Below are 23,665 nucleotides of genomic sequence, written 5' to 3'. Positions count from 1 at the left end.
GATATGTAACATAATGTTACATTAAATCGTGTAATTACATTCATTTGGAATAAATGTTTATTTTAGTATTAACATCTAATCACACCACAGTAACTTTAGGCCTACAGTTTATATCTACAACACTATCTTTGTTCTGAAATTCTCACTCTCTTTGTTATGTAATTACTTTCTAAAATGTTTAGAGACAAACAAAATTACTATCTGCGTTTAATAAAAAGAGCAGAAAACTATATGGTGCCTCATTAATATCAGTTTACAAAGTCAAACCAATTAATGAAAACAGCAATTAAAGTTGCGTTTTTTCACTGTAGTAAAAGGTAAAAATTAAAAAGTAAAACTTTAATAGCACACTTCTGCAGTGTTGTTTTTATTGTGTAATTTTTATATTTAAAGCATGTACGCATTAAGAATACCATCTGGCATTTATATAAAAGAGAGATGAAAACTCTAAATATGTTTTGTTAGCAGTAGTAATTTTTTTAAAATCAGATATTATAATACAGGTAAAAGAAAAAGAATAAACTGTTAAAAAAAAAAACACGCAGGGTAGAATGTAATTTATCATTGTTTAAGAAAGTTATGTGTTAATTCACTTCATGAAAAGTTGAGATAAACATGACATGGGGAAAGAAAATCCCCCAAAGCGAGATTTGCAAGGAACTGTGAACTTTCTATAACTGACAAATGATGTAAGCATTCAGGAAGCATTCTGGTGTAACTTGCCAGATGCCATTTTCTGACAGCATGGTGCAGCCTGTATCGTGGATGGATTTGTCTGGCTGACCTTCTCCCCACTTGGTAAAGGTCAAACGTTGGCTTTTCATGTCCACCTCAAAATTTCCCTCTGCCTTTTTGTTGTTGACACTGATCCAAGCTGCCTTGTAAACATCGCCAAACACTTGAGTCAGTGAGTTGTTCTCCTCCTCGTTCTGGGGTAGAGCCAACTCTAAGTGTTGTTGGGAGCAGAATTCAACAGCCCTGGAGAAAGAGCCTCTCTCCTTGTTGGACACAAAGTATTTCTGACCAACTCTCCGGACAAAATGATAGTTAATGGCTAGAGAACAGAAAAATGTAATAAAGCAAACTGTTACTCTTAGGGTTTTTATTTAAAATAAATCTAATGTTGTAGACACATGGAAAACTGTCACACAGAAATATGATGATGAATATGATGACTTATCAATCATGTCTGAAAATTAGACTTAAAGTTGTATTTTTCAGATGTCCTGTGTATTTGACAAAAACAGTTCTTTGTAACTGAGTTGTGTTTGAACTTGAATTAAAAACACATGATTGTGACACTTACCGAGCTCTAGCTTGGCAAGTCTGTCCTTCAAGGCTCTGAGGTCTGGGCAGCTCGTCTCAGTAGCAGCTGGATCAAACAGATCAAGTTAGTGAACTTTACACAGAGGCCACACTTACAGCTGTGCTGTACCTACAAATGGTCATTTAAAGTTTCTTCGTTTTATGCCTCACTTTTAACCACTGATAGATTTTCTTTTCCAAACTTTTATTTATTTATGACATGGAAGGAATTGTTGTTGTTCTTCTGATTTCTGAAATTATTAGATAATCACTCTGTTAAGCTTACTGTATGGGCTCTTTAAACTGTTTCAGGACATTTTGTTCAGTCATGAGAGAAATATGGAAAAAGCAAGTGGTTACCATTTGTAAACTGTTTTTCTAGCTCATCCATCATCGTTGACATGCTGCTAACCAGCATCTAAATTTAGACAGTGATCAAATTACACCCATGTGAATTATGTTGTGGGCACTTATGATCAACAAATCAGGAGATAACATGAGAAAATACAAAATGCGTGCAGGCATAAATTGTTTTATATACTCCAGCTTTGAGTAAACGTAACCAACCAAAACAACTGAGGCCTTGTGAGAAATTTGTGTGACTACAAATGTTACAGAGAGAACGACAGTCTACAATCAAGCTTCAGTAACTTTACGGACTATAAATACAGTAGACTTATTTCTAATCCTGCGCCTGCCTAATTGTGTCACCATATGCATAGATTTCAAGGCACATCAGGGGACACATAGCCTTTATCTTTAAAAAACATGCCAGATAACTGAGGTGTACATGATCTAAAGCAATCATTGCAAAAAAAGGTGTTTAAGTGTAAACTTTACAGCATGTTCCACGAATGCCAGGAAATCCAGGTATCCCAGGAAATCCTCGCTCCCCTGCAGAATAGATAAACAGGTAGTGAGCCAGCTAAAGGTGCTTGTGGCTTCAAAATCAAATATATTTGTCTGTCCAAATAAAAAATAAATGACCTAAATTTAGTTCGAAATTACATCCTTTAAAATACTGCTGGAATGAAGTAATAACATCGGTTATTTTGACCTTTATTCCCCGGAGATCCAGGAATACCATCTTGTCCAGGTGGTCCTATCATCCCAGCAAACCCAGGATATCCTGGATCTCCTTTTTCACCTTTTTGACCAGGAGGACCAGGAGGCTGACTGAAGCTGGCAGTGGCCATCAAGCAGATGACGGAGAATAAGAGAAGCAGTCTCATCTTCGTAGTTCAGAACTGAAATTTTGGTTAAATATAGTATTAAGTTTTCCATATAAAAGCCATGTAGCCCTAATCCTCAAATGGAAGAATGATGAATATTCCAATTATAGACATTCTTTATTCAGAAATTGCTAAATTTAATTATTTTTTTCTAGCTAGCGTGTTGTATTTCTTTATCTTTGTTGTTTTAAAGTGTTTTCAAGAGTTAAAACCATTTGGTAGCACAAAATTTAGTACAATACAGAGATAAACAGGAGAGAACTCACCCCACCAACGAGAAGTGATGTGCTGGGTGTACTGCTTCTTTGCTGCTTCCACAGAAAAAGAACTGAGATATTTGCTAGAAGTAATGTGGGAGGGATTCAGTCCACAGTAAGCAGCTGGAACGTCTCATTAGGGATTGTCCATTAACCTCCCCCCTTTCAAACCAAAAAATTGCCACTGTGTTGTGATACCTTAAAGACTCTATGAATCTAAACATGAGAATACAGATTTGACGTAGTTATGGGTGAATGCAGAAATGATAACATTTGACTTTATGAGGCACAAACAGTTTCTGCCACTTAACATAAAAGGCAACTCCCTGTACAAAACTCAATTTCAAAAAGAGTTGTGCTCATTTTGACCACAGAATCATCACTATAAGATTAAAACACGAGTGCATTATTGTTTTAAAGCTCTCTTAAAATTGACAGACTTAAAAAGACAAAGTTCAACATTTAAGATTAATAAATCAGTTGACTCTGAATTGTTTGAAACACATATTTAAAGGAAATTTAACAGCAGTTTAATGTTTAAAATAGTACACTGAGATGTTGCAGAGGTTGTGTGCAATGTAAATATTTCATTATGTTCACTTCTTAGTGAAAAACTACAAACACTGTGAATCATACTTTTGCAGAATCACCTTTAGCAGCAATAATTTGAACAAAGCATCCTCTGTATGATTTCATCAGGCTCTCTCATTATTATAGAGGAATTTTGGTACATTTGATTAGCAGCATATGGCTGCTACTTGTCCTCTCAACTCCCATGGAAGCATTAGGGATGTGCTTAAAAGACTCTAGGGAAGAAGTCAAAATACAAATAAGCATTGCTATGTTGGGTGTACCTCCTTTTGGCTCATTCCACAGAAAAATAGCTGAGATATTAGGCAGACCTCCATGTAAACAACAGCTGCATACTCTCATATGGGAACTGGGAGTTGGATTAGTATTATAAGTAATATAACAGCACATACCTTTATTTATATAAAGATTTTACAACCTCTTTTTTGATCTCTGATATTATTAAGTTATGATGACACCTCAATTTTATTCCTAAGTATGTTAATATTTCTTTCCAGTTTTTCAACCACAAGTACAGTATTGTGTTCGCAAAAAGCAAAAAAAAGCAAAAGGAACTACAGTAAACAACACAACACTTTGTTAGGTACATCTTGTTCTTGCCTTCAGATTGCCCTTAACCCAAACACTTCAATTCGGCTTCCTGGAAAGTGTTGGAAAATTTGAAGGAGAACATTAATTTAGGACTTTTATTTGTATTTTCATAGGTTTTCAGCTGAAAAGGCTTTTATGTAGAAATGCACAATATATGATGTTTTTATAGGAAAACACTACATAAGTATTCAAAGCACCCTTTGGAAAAAAATAAACAATATCTTCAAATGGCATTGTCTGGGACTGCATTATAACCATGTGAATAATACTTTACTGACAAAATTTGTTTCTATTGCAGTTCAATGTTTAATTCGTTATACATTTATTATTATATTTATAGAATTATGAAGATGGAGACAGAAAAAGGCTTTTGTCTAACATAAAGACACTGACATGTAGCAGAAAGCACAATAGTGATGCAAAAGCATTTATTTGAAACCATGAAGAGTTAGCTTAGATGATTTATTGACAATACATCAGTCAAGCATCAGAATAACTGACTTAAACTTAGGTCTGTTAGATAATAGTTATTCCTATTACAATGCATTCATGAACTCATTGCCATTGGGAGTTTCACTTCAGTTGGTCAACTGAGAATCGTTGGTCTCATTTTTAATAGTACAAAGTTTTCTTTCTTCTACAAAATGCAGCCCCGATGCTTTACCCATAATTCATAAACAACTGCAAGCTTAGATTTTTTTCTTCCATTGGGGTAAATGAGAACATTTCTCTACATGTAATATAAGAAATAAAAATGCAATACAAAATGTTGAGATAAACATGATAGTGGGGGGAAATTGCTAAAAGCAAGATTCGCAAGGAACCGGGATTTTTCTATAACTGACAAGTGATGTAAGCGTTCATGGAACATTCTGGTGTAACTCGCCAGATGCCGTTTTCTGACAGCATGGTGCAGCCTGTATCTTGGATGGATTTGTCTGGCTGACCTTCTCCCCACTTGGTAAAGATGAGACGTTGGTTTTTCATATCCACCTCAAATTTCCCCTCTGCCTTTTTGTTGTTGACACTGATCCAAGATGCCTTGTAATCGTCGCCAAACACTTGAGTCAATGCATTGTTCTCCTCTTCATTCTGGGGCAAAGCCAACTCTATGCGTTGTTGGGAGCAGAATTCGACAGCCCTGGGGAAAGAGCCTCTCTCCTTGTTGGACACAAAGTATTTCTGACCAACTTTCCGGACAAAGTGATAGTTAATGGCTAGAGAACACAAAAATGTCAGGGAACAAACTGTGACTCAGAAATCATTATCAACAAAGGTAAATAAGCAATTAGGAAACAATGAAAAAAGCTTCATCTACATGGTGCATTTGTCATAGTTAGATACAAGAAAGGCAAGTAAAATCAAATTTTAAAAACACAGAGCTTGTAGGAACAAGATCACACACCATACCCAAAATCTCTGGAGGCTTCTAAATGAATATGCCAATTCATCAGTCATCTTCAAATGTTTTTAGCTTTGATGTTCTGATCAGCTGTTTTTTTATTGCTGCTAACTGTTAATCAACTAACTTTTTTAATGTTGATCAAGTTGTAACATCAGGCAAAAACACTGGATTTATTGTAAATTGCAACAACAAATTATTAACGGATGGTCTTTGAAAAAGTTTTAAATAAACATAATTAATAATGCCTTGATGATGATACTTACCCAGTTCTAACTCAGCAAGTCTGCTTTTTAAGGTTTCAACATCTGGGCAAGTGGATTCAACTGTAGCTGAAATTAAATTGTGAGCGTACAACAGGAATGAAAGGAGCTGATGAGTCTGTGTGGTCTATTTTTCTTTTAAATTACAGAGCAACAACTAATTCACTGTGCAATCTGTCATCAAACTGATCTTGTGCTGTCTGACACAGATTGAGACTAATATCAGTATGCTACATGGGATCTTCTCATCTTATTGTATCTTATCTTTACCTTCAGTGCACACTGTTTCTCCAGGGTGCCCAGGAAGCCCATCTATTCCTACTCCCCCTGAAAGCAAAGAAACAGACATTAAGCCTTCTAAAGTCAAATTGCATAAATATGTGTCAAAATCAAACGATGATAAGAAGTCATATTCTTTACAACATTCTTTTAGTGAACTCATAATATTTTTGACCTATTTCACCAGGACGTCCAGGCAGTCCAGGAATTCCAGTTCGCCCACGTGGTCCAGGCACTCCTTGTGTCCCAGAAACTCCTCGATCTCCTTTCTCACCTTTAAGACCAGGAGGACCTGGAAACTGAGTGTAGGTGATGCGGGCCAACAGGCACAAGATAAACAAAAAAAGAAGTCGGCTCATCTTCTCAGTGAAGAACTGAAATGATCATTAAAAATATATGTAATGTACATTTTTCCCAGATTTACCTTGGTTTGACTGATTCAATATGTGTAACAAAAATGAAATCTGATCATTCAAAAGAGAGATTGTATTAAATATTCTGATCGTAGCTCCGGGGGATTTTCTAGGTATATGTTTAGAATGTCAAGCAATACTTCAAACAATATGTAACACTCATGATAATATTAAATTTAGTAGAATAAAGCAATAAGCAGGAAAGTACTTACAATATAAATGAAGAGCAGTCTGTTGGGTGTACTGCCTCACTGCTAATGTCCCAACAAAATAACTGAGATATTAGGTAGAACTAATGTAAGAGGGATCGTTCTCTCCAAAGTAAACAACAGCTACAAAATCTCATTTGGGATAGAAAAAAATGTCAGAATGTAGAATCCTCCCTCTTGTGCTGAAGCACAACCTACTTTCCAGATTAATATTTTTTCAGCACTCTTTATTTTCTCTTATTTATTTTCTCTTTATTTCCCCACCACAAATAAAGCATGGTTTAAGACAAAAAAAACGGTCGTTCTTCAGGTATTTGTGCAGACAAACTTCAGTATGAAACAAAATATGGTTTCACACAGAGCATAGTTTTCATGCAATAAAAATACCACACTCACAAAATGTATGTTTCTGAAAAATATAAATACTTGGCTTGGGTCTGTTTTGAACATTTAAAACTTCAAACATGTTGAACTTAGTGTAGCAAAGACATTGACAGAGACATATGTGGCCAAGTTGATGATAAAGATTACTAAATGAGCTTCAGATTTCCAGCTTTGGAAACAATGCAAAAGTCGTCAACTTGTTGCAAACAATTAACTTAACTCGTTGTTAAGCCTATAGGCTTGTTGTGTTTTAATTGCTCATTTGTTTCATAATTTCTTTATCAGTGCATGAAAAATGTCTACGATAATATGTTTCTAAAGTGAATTGCATCTCCAAGGTGGTCCCTGAGAATTGTTGCACAGACAGCAAATCCAAATCCATGTATAGTAATTATGCACAGGGAGACATTATGAATCCAGATAAACAGTAAAATCTTTACTTGTGTCAAAATTTATGACAGGCACAAGAGGCAGAAAAAAGCAGCTCTTAATGTATCCATTTAACTGTTAGTAATAATTACTGCTTTATTGTAGTTTTGAAAATATCTTTGGTTAAGTAACTGTTTTTGAGACCCCATTAGAGTCAAAATTTTGTTGCTTCTGGAGTCCAAAAGTCTTCTACTTATAGCCTTTTTATGTGTGTCCACACTATTCTTTGACATTCTTTAAAATTACACTTTTGTCTCATTGCATATTTGCAACACCTTTTAATTAGATTACTGCTAACTTATGGTCACAGCTGGCTATTCTCTTGGGAAGCAGGGTTGCTACCGATTCCATTGGAATCTGTTAATAATGACTTGAGTACGGAATTATATATTGGTTAAAAGTGGCATATGAGAGAAAACATCATCACTAAAATTTTATTTCACTGGCACAGGCATTCATTCCCACTTGCACAATTAAATTCTTTGAATGTGTCCAACAGCGCTCCAGCTGATTCATGCTGTCACAGTTAGTTCTGATCTCAAAGCTGAATTCTGCTTGCTAAAATCAATCTGATCTAACTACTTGCTAAACAGACCTGTTGAGTCAGGATAAAAATGGCAAAAGGGTGATTTACACAAGCACTCCTATGTGTCGTCTTGTCACTTGGTGTCCGTGCTCTCTGCGGTAGAGTATCACTTCCTAGGGATGGCCAAATTAAGCTTTCTGAAGCATTGAAGTACTGCAAAACGGTTCATTACTCAAAGCTTTTCAACACAGTTATCTTTGGTGACATCTGGTGGCCAAAAGAGCAGCTTGAATCTACAATTTATAATGAACTGCTTCATTATGATTGATCACTTTACAGCTGAACTGACAGCTTCTGTTTGATCATGTGATAGTTCTGTCTGATAACGGGATGATATGGTGCTTCGGACATGTATTTTTTTTATGTTATGTCTATTTTAATAATAAATGTGTATTTAAATCCTCTGTTTACCTCCGTCCGTTGTCATGATCGCCCTCATTCCCCACCATGTGTTCCACACACTTGCTTATGTCACACATTTCTCAGTTTGGTTTTTGTATTGTTTAGTTTAGTTCAGCTGCCTTTTTTGACTTCCTTTTCACCCAAATGAGTCTCCATTTGGGTCTATCCCTGCCTGCTTCACACGGTTATTCACAAGAGTATTTGGTTCCAAATATGTTAGGGTTTAGAATTTCAACTTCAGACATTGTACCTCACAGAATGTTTGACATTATTATGTGACTAAGTGTCAATCTGTGAACAACTATTAACATCATCTCCAAAATCCAACTTTAGGAGACATTTTTTCTATCAGTGTGACAAATTACAACAGGACAAATGGATGATTATTGATTAGTGTGCTGAAAAGTCTGACTGACTGACAGTCTGACAACTTAATTTCCAGTTAGAAAAATGGACGCTATAGATTTTATTCTGAGTGGATTATAAATCTCCATTGTAATCACTATCTCCATCTTTATATATTGATGACTGAATGATTAAGTGTTTGTGTTAAAAACAAAAAATAACGAACTAATGGGATTTCAGTATTTGTAAAACTATAAACATCTGCTAATTAGTTTTTTATGAAAGAGGAAATCAATTGGTGTCTCACAGTTAGCTTTCCTGCAATAACAAAAATAATAATATCTCTGCTATAACTGACAAATGCACTCAAGGAAGCATTTCAGTGTAACTTGCCAGATGCTATTTTCTGACAGCATGGTGCAGCCTGTATCTCCCCATTTGGCAAAGGTCAGAGGTTGGTTTTTCATGTTAACCTCAAAATTCCCCTCTGTCATGTTATTTCTGACATTGATCTAAGCTGCTGTGCAAACATCCCCCACACCCTTTGGTCAATGCGCTGTTCTCCTCCTCACTCTGGGACACAGCCAGCTCAAGTGTTGATGCATGCAGAGTTCTTATTTCTGGACTACAAGGTGAAGGAAACTCTATCCTTGCAAGAGTATTTCTGACCAATTCTTTGGACAAACTTGTAGCTTGTAGCTGAAGAAAAAAGAAATCAAACAATGAACCAAATTTAAGAACAATTTATTAAGCAAATTTATCATTTCTGCGCATTTGTCATTTTTTTTAGACTCACACACACGAACAGACACTTTTTTGTTTCTCGTGTTGATCCAGGCCTTTTTGTAAATATATCCAAAAACTTGATTTAGTATGATGTTCTCTTCCTCATTCTTGTGCAAAGTCAGCTCTGTGACGTGTTTGTAAAAACTGCTTTATTTAATCTTTTTCAGCCCTAACAGTGGACAAAACATATTGTGCGGAAGAAAAGTCACATGACACCTGAAATTACCCTTTTATGTGTCCAAGGGAGCAGCCACATTCACTTATGTTCACATTCACTTACCATTCTTAATGCTGGGCCACCCTTTGCAGCTATAACAGCCTCAACTATTCCGAGAAGGCTTTCCACTAAATCTTGGAGTGTGTTTACGGAAATTTCTGACCATTCTCCCACAAGCACATTTGTGAGGTCAGACACTGATATAGGACAAGAAGGCCTGGCTTGCAGTCTCTGCTCTAATTCGTCACTGAGGTGTTCTCTCGAGCTGAGGTCTAGTTCTTCCACACCGTACCTGCTCATCCATGTCTTTATGGGTCTTGCTTGCACCAAAATGTCTTGGTATAGCGAAACATTTAGAGTTCCTCTCACTGAAACTAAGGGTCCGAGTACATCTCCTAAAAAACGACCTTGCACTGTAATCCCTCCTCCACCAAATTTACACTTTGCACAATGCAGTCAGACAAATGCCATTGTCTTGGCATCTGCCAAACCCAGACTCTCCCACCCATCAGATGGAGAAGCATGATTTGTCACTCTAGAGAAAATGTCTCCACTGCTCTACAGTCCAGTAGCAGCAAGCTTTACACAACAGCATCCGACACTTTGCATTGTGCTTGGTGATGTAAGGATGCGCTGCTCAGCCATGGAAACCCATTCCATGAAGCTCTCTACATACTGATGTTGAGCTAATCTGAAGGCCACATGAAGTTTGGAGCTTTGTAGCAATTGACTCTGAGTTGCTGTCATTGCAAATACTTCTTCTTTGTTACAATACCATTAACAGTTGACTGTGGAATATTTAGTTAGGTAATATTCTATCACGATACCACACTGGAAGTCACTGAGCTCCTGAGAGCAACCCATTCTTTCATAATTGTTTGTATAAGCAGTCTACAGCCTAGGTGTCTGACTTTATACACTCGTTGCCATGGAAGTGATTGATCCAGTGATTTGGATGGGTGAGGGAATACTTTTAGCAATGTAGTGTATTTATGAATATGCTTAGGCAAAAGTAAATATTTTGTAAAACAAAAGCTGAAAAAGTAGTTTTTCTAATGTAAAGACACCCTGCATTAACAGATGATTTAGATGAACTGATGTAAATTAAACATAAAAGGTATCGTGTCTGAATTTTGATCTTATTTCATTGCTTTGTCACTTTTGGCATTACATAATCTTTAGTTGCCATCACACACAAGAAGGCTGAAACAGAGTTAGATTAAGCATGCAAAGCTGAAAATACACATATACACATAAATGTGGGATTTGTGTTTGTTTGTTTTGGGAGTTTTTTGCAGTTCTTCTCATGAGACATTTCTATAACTGACAAACGATGTGGACATTGAGAGAACATTCATGTGTCACTTGCCAGGAACCGTTTTCTGACAGCATTGTGCAGCCTGTATCCTCAATGGATTTGTCTGGCTGCCCTTCTCCCCAATTTTTAAAGGTCAGAGGTCGATTTTTCATGTCAGTTTTAAACTCCCCCTCAGCTTTTTTATTGTTCACATTGATCCAGGCTTTGGCTCTGAATTTGCCATGAACTTGAGTCAGTGCGTTGTTCTCCTCCGCGTTCTGTGGCAACGCCAGCTCTAAACCACGTTGGCTGCAAAACACTACAGCCTCTGAGAAACTGCCTCTGTGCTTGTTGGAGACAAAGTATTTTTGATCAACTATTTGGACAAAATCATAGTTTACAGCTGAAAAAAAGCACAGAAAAGTAAAATGAGAAAAAAGACATTTACTTGTAGGCAATCTTAAGGATATATTTTCTGGCAAAATAATTGTTGCCTTTTCTAAAGCTTATCTAAAGATTCTTATTCGGTTAAATTTTATTTTACTAATATACCATGAATTGTCTCAAAAAAGAAATTTGGATTTTGAAGTAAAACCTCTAAATATGAGAATTTTATTAATGTTAATCAATAATATGTTCTTTACAGCTACTGCATTGCCATTGGAAAATTATTTTGTTACTGTTTATCAATATAGTTTTTACAGTGTTGACTTCAGGTTATTGTTGTTGCAAACTGGTGGTATTTTAATAAAATAAAACTAAAAACCAACTATGTAGTCTTTTCTTTATCAACTTAAAGAATGCTGTTTATTATACTATTATTGATTACAATAGTGATGTGACCTCTTAGCTTCATTCAGTGACAGCAAATCTTTGCATTAATCTGAACAAAATAATACAAATAGGCATTAATTTGAGTCCTGACTACAGCTGCTGGTCATCTGCAAGCTACTTTGCAACCCACTACCACACCAGTCCCTTCTGTGGCTGACAACAACATCTTGACTATTGCTACTTATGTCTGGTTTGCCTTAAATTGTAGGTGTAGGGGTGGTCTTAATACTGTTTTCTCCATTGAAGAGTCCTGTGTATGTAATAGTGAGGCCAAACTCCCCAGAACATAGATATACCATCAAATTTAAAATACAGCAGAAAGAAATAACAGCTGTCTGTTATGCTATAAAATATCAGTTATGTATTTGAAACAAATGAATATGGATAAGATACTTACCAAGTTTAAACTTGGCAATTCGCTTCATTAGCTTTTCAGTGTCGCTTTGAAAAGAGCCAATAGGATCTGGACAAAACACATTAGAGTTAACAAAGTGTGTATTTATTCATTTGCATATTTAGTTATCTGTCTTTTTCCACGTCTCTCAAAACTGTAAAATAATTATGAAAACATAAGGGACATCTCACAATACAATGCATCTGGTGCTAAACCTGGTTCAGTATATACTAAAAGTTTTGTCTGCATAAAGGTTTTGTCATGGAGTCCTGGTACTCAATGATTTTGGGTTTGGTGTATTATTATTATTATTATTATTATTATTATAATTATTTGTGATGTTCTAGGTTTGGGATGATTTGTGTTCTGGGATTCTGGGTTGGTGCTCCCTCTGTTGGTCCCTGGTGTTAGTGTTTCCTCTGTCTCGTCAGGTTAATCAGGTCCAGCTGTGTCTCCCACCTGTGTGTGTGTGATTTCCCAGTGTCCCTCTGTGTGTTTTTATGTTGTGAAAACTTATGTGCTCATGACTGGTCCGTCTGTGTTCGTCTCCTGGAAAACTGTCTGTGAATCCACTTTGTCCTCTCCCTGCTGTCCCCCCTCGTGTTCAGGATTGCCGTTAAATAGTTACGTTTCTCCCAGTTTAGATTACCCTTAGTTCTGTTTTTGTAATGTCCTCTTTGTGTTTGCCTTTTGCAATAAACCTCCCTCACAACTCAGTAAGTGCCTGCATTTGAGTCCTCTTTGTGGGATGTGTGGGAGCTGCAGCCCTGACAGGTTTACCAGACATACTTTGTATTAGATGGGAGCAGGCACGTGCAGAGGGGGGGGGCTGGAGGGGTTTGAGCACCCGCTCCTTACCTGATGGGTGCCCAAAGTGCCCTTTTGTTGAGGCAACTTTTAAAATTTTTTATTTATTTATTTATTTATTTTTTTTACGTGTGTGGGCGTGCGGAGTCCTGTCTGTGCCCCTCAACAATAATATATACTATTAATCACGGTTTTGCTAAATAAAAGGATCTGGCTTGCATCAGTCACATGATCACATTTAACCAATGATCGCCCTTGACGGCAGAACGTGCTGGTTATGAGCCGGGAACGAGCTCACAAAGAGCATGCACATTTTTTGCAGTCCGGAGCTGTAGGAGAAACACAAATTAACTCAGAGACACAGACTTACTATATTTCTTCCATACAGACTGATGCAACAAAACCAGTAAGTAGGTGTACAGCGTACACTGTAGTGTATAGTACCCAGGAGTATTGGCTTATTACGTACACGTTGGTAAGTTGTCTTGATGAGCGTGCTGTGTTTGCAACAGCGCGACGAACATTACCTGTCCTTTTATTAACTGCACAAGTAGTGCTGGTCATAGCTGCTAGCTCACTGGGTAAGGCTGTCATGGGTCTGTAGCTCTGTCACCGTTTTAGGGAACATATTTAGTTTTAAAGTAAGTTACAGGGCTTTTCCTGCCTTTCTGGGGGGATTATATTTCACTAAAAAACGATCTAATATGCATGTCCACATAATTATGCATTATTATAATATTTTAAAAAACACACGCTGTATTTTAAAGAACATACATTAAGAAGCAGATTATATTTGATTTAGATTTTAAGTAAGACAAAATTTGGATTTTACAGATGTAAAATTATTGTATCTCTACAGCTTAAAAATGTAATAAGCTTTGCCCTGCACAGAGTGGATAGTGAAACAAATGGAATCATCATAATGACATTATTTCATATTTATTACTTCCCCCTCCTCATTGCTTTATATTGTAGCTCTAGTAATAAATAATAATGTAAGGATTCTGGATCAGCACAGTGATGCCCATAGTATATACAATATTCTGAAGAAGGTCTAAAATGTCACTGTGTGTGCGTGCATGTGTGTGTTTTATGTATATGGATTTTTTTAAAATTATTACTCATGATATAACATTGTCCAGACATGGCTGGTAAGGACATGAGGAGGAAACAGTAGGAGCTGTGTGAGGCTACTAAAGGCAGTGCTATAACATTTTTCTGTCATCATTTTATTATAGATTAAGTGCAAGAGTTGTTAGGTGTGGATAATTAGATTATAGTTTATTGCAATAGCAAGTTGTGCCTTGTTCTCAGATAGACAGCAAGTGTAGAGTGATGGAAGGAAGAAGAGAAGCAAAGAGTGATTCACAGGCAGAGCCTAATTTATTTCTCACAGTTTTTGTTGCCTTATGGTTCCAAGCGCTGTCACCAATCTTTGCATTTTGTTATTATCTCATGACACTTGTTTAATCAGCTACCATCTCTCCTATGGACTTTTTAATGTCTACAGTCTCAGATCAACACAGCCCTGCCCTCCAGCACTATCAGCAGCAGGAGCAGCAGCAACCCCTCAACAGCAACATTGTACCCATCAGGTAAAACATAGGCTACGTTTGCTTTGCCTTGTCGCCACCTCACAACAGTGATATAGTATGATGCGATCCCATATTAGATTCTTGATGAATGTGTGTCGTTGTTATTCAGCCTGGTTCAATGTGCCCCTTTTTAACTTTGAGCACCCGCCCCTTTAAACATCTCTGCGCGGCCCTGGATGGGATTTTGACTTCCCTAATAAGCTAAACCATAGTGAATTGTGATTCAACTCCCAAAACCATTATCCTTTCAGAAACCTAACCAATTAAGTTTAGAGACTAAACCTAGAGAAAAATTGAGAAAGTAAAATTAAAATTAAAACAAAAGAAAGATCAAATATAAGGAGAAAAAATGGTCTCACAATGGAGTCAAGACAAACACCACCAACCTTCTTTGTTTTTAAGATTTTTGGTTTTCACTAGAAACTTAAAAGAGCATATTTTATGGGAATGTAGTTTTCATGTGTTGTATATTTAGGGTTAAACTGCTATTAGTTGTTCCCTTATTCACAAGTTGTCAAGACAGTAGGTAGCCCTGCATGTTTTTGCCTTAGATGCCCTCCCTGACACAACCCCAAAGGGTTTTAAGTTTCACAGGATTGAATTCAGATATGACTTGTTAGGTAAATGTATAAACCACAACACCATAGAGCCACTATTAAAGTGTGTGTCTGTGAAGTTCCCTCTGGGATCAATAAAGTTATTCTTATGATCTAACCTCGTCCACACATTATAATAGTTCCAGGTGGGCCAGGCACTCCAGGTGTTCCGGTTGGTCCATGAGGTCCTGAAACTCCACGTTGTCCTTTAGGCCCTCGAGCCCCTAAAATGAAGATATAAACACATCAAATAAGATGTGAAGTTCATACCAATGTTTCCAGTTTCTGGTTTTCCAGAGAAATTTTTTTTACCCTGTTGTTGTTTATAAATGCCGTCCATATAAGGTGGGGAAAATGATCATGTACACAACACAACAATGTGAAAAAATCCATGTTGGAGTCAAATTGTTAAATGTTGCCAATATTGTACTTAAATTTGTAAGTCTTGGTTCAAACTATGTGATCAAAGACATTCCTTTGTTTCTGACCCCCTCCCCAGCCTATTGAATGGTCGGGGAGGCTATAGATTTTTATTATAGGCACATCCTATGTGAAGGTTCAGCTTTCTTGTTTAGTAAACTTCCTGCCTTTATGACCCTTTTGTGAGCAGGAGGTCACACAAACGCACCCCCAAACACAAACACACATAGTCATGCGCACATGAATACACATATACAAGGATTTTTTCCCCTTAATAATAAACCCCTTTATTAAGAAACTGCATTTTGTATTTACTTGTTTTATCTTTGTCTAATATTCAAATTTGTTTGATGATCGAGAACATTTAAGTGTGACAAACATACAAAAGAAATATGAAATCAGGAACGCAGCAAACACTTTTTCAAACCAGGGCTTACTTTTTCCCAAATATATTGTAGATATATTGATCCAGAAGGGGGGCCAAATTCAAATCCCAACACATCACCACTTACTGTCACGGTCCTGGCTCGGTGACCCAGTGTTTTGTGTTGTTTATTATTAGAAGTCTTTTCTTTTGTCTTATTTAGAGTCTCTAGTCTTTGGTTTCAATGTTATTTAGAGTTCTTAGTCTTTTGCTTTCTGTCTCTGTATTCAATGTTTGCTCTGTCTCCCCTGTCAGCCGTATCCCCTTGTCAAGTTTGCATCTATGCGTTACATGTGTTCCTGCTTTACTTTGACAGTCTGTGTCCTATGTCAGTGTATTCTGTTTTGCTTCCTCCCTGTTTGGTCTGATTAGTTACAGCTGTGTTCGCCTCCTGTTTGCCATTTCCTCATTACCCTCTGTATGTTCGCTGTGTCCCATTTCAGGGTCTGCACGCTTGAAGTACGCATTTTAAGTGCGGTTACGTCACCGCCACGCGACGACGGCTGTCCCAATTCGAAGTGTACTTCAAATGCATACTCCAAATGCGCCGTCGATTTCCCCAAATATCAAGCGTGGTCTGGTGCACGCTTCGTGGTCCCATATATCCCACAATTCATAGCGCGGCGGTGGGTGTGGATAATTTTGCCGCAAAATACGGCAGAAGGGAGCGGCCAAGAGTGAACTGTCAAAAGTGAGTACTGAATATGACGTCACTTATTCATGTGCGAATGTTTAATAATGAAGAACATTAAAACATTGCTGTTGGCCACATGTCGGCAAAGTTATGTGACACTAGTGATGTTTGTACTTTCAGCATTAACTTGGTTTTAAAGCCTCTACTTCTAAATATACATATAGTTGACCTTAATCTTACAGAGAATCTGATGATTTTATGGATAATTAAAGTCAGTCATATATCCACAAACACAACAAGCTGAAAGTCAGTTATATATATATATATATATATATATATATATATATATATATATCTCATAATAATCTGACAATACTATAATATTGGCCATATTATATTTACATTACCATAGTGAGATGACTTTAGTCTCATGAACAACATTAACTAATTATTATTTACTAGCTAATCTTAAATGACTGTTCAGTACAGAAATGAAGCCCTTGAATCATGTTTTACAGTCCTGTGGTCTCAGCCTCAGATACTCAACTAATCACAGTGATGTCATGACAAAAATGATTGACCAACAAAACAATTTTCTCCTTCATTTCTGTCAAACGTATGTAATGTGTCTCGCGGTTAGTATCATGGTTGCTAGGCAACCTGAACAGCGCGACAAAGCATATACCGTCCCATTTCACACGCCTCTCACTTCCGCACTTCTCGTACTTACAGTACGCACCGTACGTAGTGCGCGTACTTCAAGCGTGCAGACCCTGAAATGGGACACAGCCACCGTGTGTGTTCTCCTTTGCTCCTTACCAGATCCTCTGTTCATCATCCTGTGTGAATCCCCCCCCCCCCCCCCCCCCCCCCCCCCCCCCACACACACACACACACACACAACACTTCTAGGTTTCAGGTTTTTTGTAATGTTTTTGAGGCTTCCCATATTATTATATTTAGCTTCATCCAGTTTAGGTTTTTGTAGCATTTTTATTTCTTCCATTCATTAGTTGTTTTGCAGTCTTTTGTAGAGCCTCTAATAAAGGCTGGCTTTCAGTTTAAAAGTTCTCATGCATCTGTGTCTGCGTTTGGGTCCACATTATCTTATCTCCACGTGGACTGCCTTCCAAACCGTGACACTTAGGGCACTGTCACGATGCTGCTGTTTGGTAGGCTGGGATTGGACCCAAATGCAAGACTCCAGAGACCAAACTCAAAAAGGCAGTTTTACTACTCTACTTTAGTAGTACAAAATACCAAACTAAAGAAATTAAGAAAATCTGACTACAAGGAAACACGGAACAAGAAAGCACCCAATATGACGGGAGGATTGACGATGATGTGACAAAGAACAGAGGCACATTCAGATAATATACACAGGAGGAAATCAGGGCAGTTCGAACACACCTGGGGCACACATGTCAACAGAATCTAACTGAAAGAAACCTACATACATAACATACACAACACAAGTGACTATAGCAATAAACTAGGAAACTAACACTGACATGGAGACTGAGACACACAAACCTGACATAGACAAGGGAAAATTACATGGAGACATCACTGACAGGGTAAACAAGGCAAACTACAGAGACAGGGCACAGAGGGACCAAAGAGACACAGGGACTCAACTGTGGAGAAAGAAGGTGAATAAACATGGAAGCAAGACCGAAAACATACACGGGTCACTAGGGAAGACGCACAGATGCTAGACTAAGAAAACCTGGGCTTGAAAACGAACAAAGAACTAAGAACTAAACACATAAATAATTAAAATAGGAAGCACTGGGAAATACTAGACACAAAAGACTAAACAATGTAGAACTATAAAGAAATCACATAAACCTCAAAACAACATTCAACAGTCCAAAATCAAAAAAACACTGGGTCAAATACCCAGAACCATGTGAGGCACAAATATGTTAGACCATGAAGTAATTTCCAGGAAAATCTGTTTGTTTTTTAATTGAAGTATTTGTTGAACTACTGCTTACCGCAACTTACTGCATTTGGATTTTTTTTAAAAAAACAACAGATTATTGCTTGAAAATGTATTGTGCAGTTTATTTAGGTTTTTTGGTGGAAAAGAATCACACTGATAATGTAAAATTTTTAAAACCCTATAAAAAGTCGTGTACAATACACTTGGCATTATGGGGTTAAAAATAACCCTGCCTGAGAGTGTATTTGGGGGGGATGTTTATCACACTCACCAGGTTCTCCTTTCAAGCCTTTCTGTCCTTGTTTTCCAGGTTCTCCATGTGCCCCGGGTTCTCCAGGTGACCCAGGTGGGCCTTCAGGACCAGGAGGACCAAAAAGCTGACTGTAGCCCACAGGAGCCATGAGGCAGAAGGTTATGACAAAAACAAATGGCTTCATCTTCTTTATGCAACTCTGAAATGTGACATGTTGGAAATTATTTTCTAATGAAAATCGTCTTCAATTTTTATGATAATTTAAATAAATGAAATCATAGAAAAATAACAGTTTGTTTGGTTGCAGGTTTTCAGCTGAATAGAAAAAACTGTACTTTTTAGAGACAAATACTCACAGTTTAAATGACGAATGATATGGATGTGATCCTTCTTTGCAGCTTCCAAACAGAAGTGGCAAAGAAAAAAGTCAAAGTCAGATATATAAGACATCCAGCCCAGCTATAATGAGAAACAGGTGAAGAAAACCAGAGTCTGCCTCTGGTGTCATAATCGAGAGTTCACTTACAACCAATGCCTTTTAAAAGCTTTTCCTTCCACTCACAAAAGACAAACCACTGTGATCAGTCAAACGTGAATAATCAAAAGGCCTGCATTCCTAGATCTGAAATATAGCAGGGTTTAGATGAAAGATAAATAGAATCTGATCAGTAATGTTGGTTCAGTATTGGTGAAAGATTTTCTTATTTACAGTTTATGTTAGTGTTCTGATCATAATTCCAATTGACATTTAGTAAATAGGATCAAGCAGTAATTTCACAGTTAGTAGAAAGGACAGCCAGATGCAGATGATGTAATTTTTCTAAACTGAATTTTTATAAATGTAAATTGCAAAGTTATTCAGTTATGTTAGTGTCAAATAGTATTAAAATGAAAATAAAATAGAAACTCACCATTATACGTAAGTAGTTATCGACTAGTTGTGCTGCTTCATGTACAGCTTTAAAACAATTTCAGAACCCAAAGTCAAAAATATCTGACACTCTTTAGAGAGGAAATAAAAACCAGGTGAGTATTTTGTTGGACACAGAAAAGAGGGGGGTGGGGGGGGTATGAGGCCCAAAGCCTGCCTCTTTTTAGCTAAAACACTCTGAGAAAGACAAATATGTGTATCATAAAACAAATTGTAGTTCAAACTTTACTATTTTATTATATTAAACCACAAAGAACACAGACTTATCTTTGATGAAACATGTATTTTACATAACTGTATAGGTCCAGGTCATGGTAATCTGAGGAGCTTGGAAAGAAAAACCATAGGACTGTTTTAAATTTCTTGAAGACATTTTGTCTCTCATCCAAGAAGCTTCATTAAGTCTGAGACCAAATGGTGGAGACTCCCAGGATTTTAAGCGCTAGTGGGAGTTTTCCTTCAAGAAGGTTGTTGAGCCATTATTGATCATGTTACTCATCACGTGTGGCAAGGTTTGAAAAAGAGTGTGGGTGATTATTATCAGAGCTTTCAGGTGAAACCACTGTGAGACCTTGCCTCACCCTATCATGTGACTTACTGAGATCAACTGACACAAGATGTGAGTGGGCATTAAGGCACCTGAGAAGGGATCTCAAAACTGGATTATAGGTGATAGACAGTTGGTGTCTGTGACACAAAGGACCCAGAAGTACACACTGTTAACAGGTTGGTTACATTTTATTTGCCACTTTTTAAATAATTCTGATCAGCTTTCAGCTGGCATGTTCATGGTGCAGCCTTTTTCTCTCCTGTCGCAGCTGGTAACTGAAATAGCAGGACTGATCACACCAACCAGTCCCAGCTGGTCTGCCAGCCTTCTGGCACTGCCCACCGGACACACTGCCCTACCAGTCCTCTGCAGCAGAGCTGCAGACCACACCCCTGCCACATACCTCCAGCACCCAACTAAGGCCAGAGAGCCATCCGGGCGACCCTACCACCCACAAGAGGGAGAGGAAATCAGCCATGACCACCTTGAAATGAAAAGACCGGAGAGCGAGATACCACTGGGTGATTCAGTAGATCCCAGTGGGGATTCAAGATGGCGTCTGTGTGTGTGGCTTGCCATCAGCTGTTACCCGTTTTGATTCTACTAACCCTGCTTATATCTGTTTTTCTCAACAATGTCTCTACTCTTTTGGTGTATGATTTCCAATCGCTATTAACCATCCGAGCCACTGTTGATGGGCAGTATCATATGGCCCCAGGAGGTGAGGATTACTGAGTCCCCCCTGTGGTAGAAACCGCACCACTGTTTCTCCGCCGTTATCCACCTAGCCTTCCCCTCAGGAAGAAATCCTGCAGAAGGCGAGGGAAACGGGGTGGAATACTGGTAAAACTCAGAAACTGCGTCGCTACTTACACGGCAGCCTCGGACATCAAGTTGTTCATCTCCTGGAATTGGCACCTGTTCCTGATTCCAGGGAGCATTCCAGAGAAGATATCCAGCATTCCAGGGAAAATATCCAGCTTCCACGGTATCCTTCCCCACGTCTTCGCAGGAGTGAAGTGGATTACCAGAATCTTCGCCCTCTGGATCGATCATTCGAGCCCACGGTGAATACTACATTAGCTAAACTGGCCCTGGTTAACGCCAGGTCGTTGGCTAAAAAGTCATCCTAAAATGACTTTTTCACCACTCGCAATTTGGACTTTCTCCTGATGACTGAAACGTGGCTCACCTTGGGTGACTTAAGCTCGTTTTCTGAACTTTCTGCTACTACCTCAATTCACCCCGAACCACAGGCCGGGGCGGCGGATTAGCCACTGTTTATAAAAACTGTTTCAACTGTCGTCAGTTACCAGCAGACGCCTACAGCAGCTTTAAACTGCAGTTATTTGAAATTTGTTTGTCTACTCTTGTGCCATGGGCGCTAGTGTATCGACCTCCGAAATATAATAAGGACTTCATACAAGACTTTTCTGAATTCTTGACAAGAATTTTACCAAGTTATGACAGTATATTAATTGTGGGGGATTTTAACATTCACATTTGCTGCCCAAACACTCCACTGGCCAATGACTTTTTTAATCTGATAGATTCTTTTAATCTTGTTCAGTCAGTTAACGGCCCAACATGTGAACGTGGTCATACTTTGGATTTGGTCCTATCTTGTGGCCTGTCACGTCTTGACATTGAAATCTGTGACTTAATTTTTTCTGACCACATACCTGTAGTATTTGAGTTTCCTCTCTTAGGTCAGCCCATCAAATCAGATGTGCCTAAATACAGATTTCATATGATTAACTCAAATACTTCAGATCGCTTCTCTTGTTTGTATAAAAATTTAAATCTTGCATTACTTGCAAATAGGCCCACCCATTTAACTATTGACAACCTACTCTCGCTCAATCACTTCTTCTATCTCCCGGTGGGACACATCGTGCAGCATCCTGTCCTTCCATTGTAGTTTCTCTTCTTGCTCCTCTTCTTTCTTGGGTTTCTGCTGCCTGAGGTGCTCACTAAGCACATGATCATCTCTGGTTGCATTTGCAGCTTTCCTAATGGCTCCTCCGTGGTTTCTGTTCGCATGTGGGATTCCAAGGTACTCATAGTGATCCTCAGTGTCTAGTGTTGCTTTTGGGTACTGCATTCGTCTCATTTCTGACTCTCTTTCTTCTATTTGTTACCATTCAACTATACTTTTCCAGTCTGAATGACATTCCGATGTCATTACTGTAGATCCTGGTGTTATGGATCAGTGATTATGTCATCCCTTTAAAGGAGGTGAATAATACTTGCTCCATTCAGTCTTGTTAATGATCTGGCTGCAGGGTTCAGGCCTATGAAGAGCGGCAGTGAGGACAGAGCATCTCATTGGTAAATCCTACAGTTTATGGTCATTTGAGCAGTTGGCTTGACATTTGCCTCTAGTGTTGTTTTCACGTCCCCATTGAATTCATTTGGGTCATGTGGATCTTGTACAGTTCTAACCATTCCAGGATGCATGTATAAGGCATTGTGTCATAGACTTTCTTGTATTCGCTTTCATGTCATGCTGAGGCAGGTCATTTGTTGGTTGTTCCATGGGACTGGTCCTTTCTGGGGACATTTCGACTTTTGGTGAGCCATTCTGGATGCATCTCATCTATTAGCTAGTTCATTTGTGCTGTCAGGTGCTCAAGGAGAGCAGTTGTTTACATTCTCACATTACTTAATGTTTACCTGCACTGTCAAGTTGAGAAATCATTGTTGGGAAATCACGGACCTCCTAAACGCATCACTGATCTCAGCTGTGGTACCTGCATGCCTCAAAACCACAAAAATCATCCCAGTGCCAAAGAAGTCCACTGTGTCCTGCCTCAATGACTACCGGCCGGTGGCACTTACGCCCATCATCACTAAGTGCTTTGAGAGGCTGGTATTGAGGCACATGAAAACTCAGCTTCCACTGAATCTGGACCAAATACAGTTTGCTTATCGCCAACATAACATAACATCATCCACAGATGATGCCATCTCATCTGCTCTTCACCTTTCTCTCTCCCATCTCGACAAAAAGTTGCTTATTATTAAGTTGTTTATTGACTTCAGCTCAGCATTCAACACAGTCATTCCCCAGGAGCTGGTAAAGAAGTTGGATTCACTAGGAATAAACACCTCCCTCTGCAATTGGATCTTGGACTTCCGAACTGACAGGCCCCAGTCTGTCTTCATAGGAAATAAAATCTCCAAAGTCATCAGACTGAGCACAGGATTGCCGCAGGGGTGTGTGCTTAGCCCACTGCTGTTCACCCTGCTAACACATGACTGTACTGCACAGTACAGCTCAAACCACAT

General features: G+C 38.3%; 3 protein-coding genes across 3 annotated transcripts; all 3 read right to left on the bottom strand.

Moving 5' to 3' along the window:
• Nucleotides 1–351: 351 nt before the first annotated feature.
• On the bottom strand, nucleotides 352–2,915 carry LOC146515166 (mannose-binding protein C-like). The gene is made up of 5 exons (XM_085167037.1): nucleotides 2,804–2,915; nucleotides 2,363–2,552; nucleotides 2,146–2,199; nucleotides 1,307–1,372; nucleotides 352–1,054 (listed from the first exon to the last, which is right to left on the bottom strand). Exons 2-5 carry the CDS (start codon nucleotides 2,535–2,537, stop codon nucleotides 672–674), a joined length of 678 nt encoding a protein of 225 aa, XP_085023163.1. The 5' UTR covers nucleotides 2,538–2,552; nucleotides 2,804–2,915; the 3' UTR covers nucleotides 352–671.
• Nucleotides 2,916–4,247: 1,332 nt separating this feature from the next.
• LOC146515165 (mannose-binding protein C-like) lies at nucleotides 4,248–6,717 on the bottom strand. Its single transcript, XM_085167035.1, has 5 exons — nucleotides 6,546–6,717; nucleotides 6,096–6,294; nucleotides 5,912–5,968; nucleotides 5,645–5,710; nucleotides 4,248–5,193 (listed from the first exon to the last, which is right to left on the bottom strand). Exons 2-5 carry the CDS (start codon nucleotides 6,277–6,279, stop codon nucleotides 4,811–4,813), a joined length of 690 nt encoding a protein of 229 aa, XP_085023161.1. The 5' UTR covers nucleotides 6,280–6,294; nucleotides 6,546–6,717; the 3' UTR covers nucleotides 4,248–4,810.
• Nucleotides 6,718–10,827: 4,110 nt separating this feature from the next.
• On the bottom strand, nucleotides 10,828–19,480 carry LOC146515164 (mannose-binding protein C-like). Its single transcript, XM_085168261.1, has 5 exons — nucleotides 19,250–19,480; nucleotides 18,912–19,092; nucleotides 15,334–15,438; nucleotides 12,220–12,285; nucleotides 10,828–11,391 (listed from the first exon to the last, which is right to left on the bottom strand). The coding sequence occupies exons 2-5, from the start codon at nucleotides 19,075–19,077 to the stop codon at nucleotides 11,009–11,011; spliced, it is 720 nt and encodes a 239-aa protein (XP_085024387.1). The 5' UTR covers nucleotides 19,078–19,092; nucleotides 19,250–19,480; the 3' UTR covers nucleotides 10,828–11,008.
• Between the last annotated feature and the right edge of the window lie 4,185 nt (nucleotides 19,481–23,665).

Source organism: Neolamprologus multifasciatus, chromosome 7 (genome assembly GCF_963576455.1).
Source record: "Neolamprologus multifasciatus chromosome 7, fNeoMul1.2, whole genome shotgun sequence".
Lineage (NCBI taxonomy): Eukaryota > Metazoa > Chordata > Actinopteri > Cichliformes > Cichlidae > Neolamprologus > Neolamprologus multifasciatus.
The sequence above is the reverse complement of the archived record's forward strand: the minus strand, read 5'-3'. Positions and strand labels throughout refer to the sequence as shown.

What these genes read in the sequence shown, in the direction of transcription:
- LOC146515165 (XM_085167035.1), bottom strand. Translation starts at nt 6,279, where the DNA reads ATGAGCCGACTTCTTTTTTTGTTTATCTTGTGCCTGTTGGCCCGCATC. An exon ending in TGGACGTCCTGGTGAAATAG is followed by an intron (nt 5,969 to 6,095) that starts GTCAAAAATATT and finishes CTTTGCTTTCAG; the next exon opens with GGGGAGTAGGAATAGATGGG. An exon ending in AGAAACAGTGTGCACTGAAG is followed by an intron (nt 5,711 to 5,911) that starts GTAAAGATAAGA and finishes ATTTAATTTCAG; the next exon opens with CTACAGTTGAATCCACTTGC.
- LOC146515164 (XM_085168261.1), bottom strand. Translation starts at nt 19,077, where the DNA reads ATGAAGCCATTTGTTTTTGTCATAACCTTCTGCCTCATGGCTCCTGTG. An exon ending in TATTATAATGTGTGGACGAG is followed by an intron (nt 12,286 to 15,333) that starts GTTAGATCATAA and finishes TGTTTTGTCCAG; the next exon opens with ATCCTATTGGCTCTTTTCAA. An exon ending in AATTGCCAAGTTTAAACTTG is followed by an intron (nt 11,392 to 12,219) that starts GTAAGTATCTTA and finishes GCTTTTTTTCAG; the next exon opens with CTGTAAACTATGATTTTGTC.
- LOC146515166 (XM_085167037.1), bottom strand. Translation starts at nt 2,537, where the DNA reads ATGAGACTGCTTCTCTTATTCTCCGTCATCTGCTTGATGGCCACTGCC. An exon ending in TGGATCTCCGGGGAATAAAG is followed by an intron (nt 2,200 to 2,362) that starts GTCAAAATAACC and finishes TCTATTCTGCAG; the next exon opens with GGGAGCGAGGATTTCCTGGG. An exon ending in TGGCATTCGTGGAACATGCT is followed by an intron (nt 1,373 to 2,145) that starts GTAAAGTTTACA and finishes TGTTTGATCCAG; the next exon opens with CTGCTACTGAGACGAGCTGC.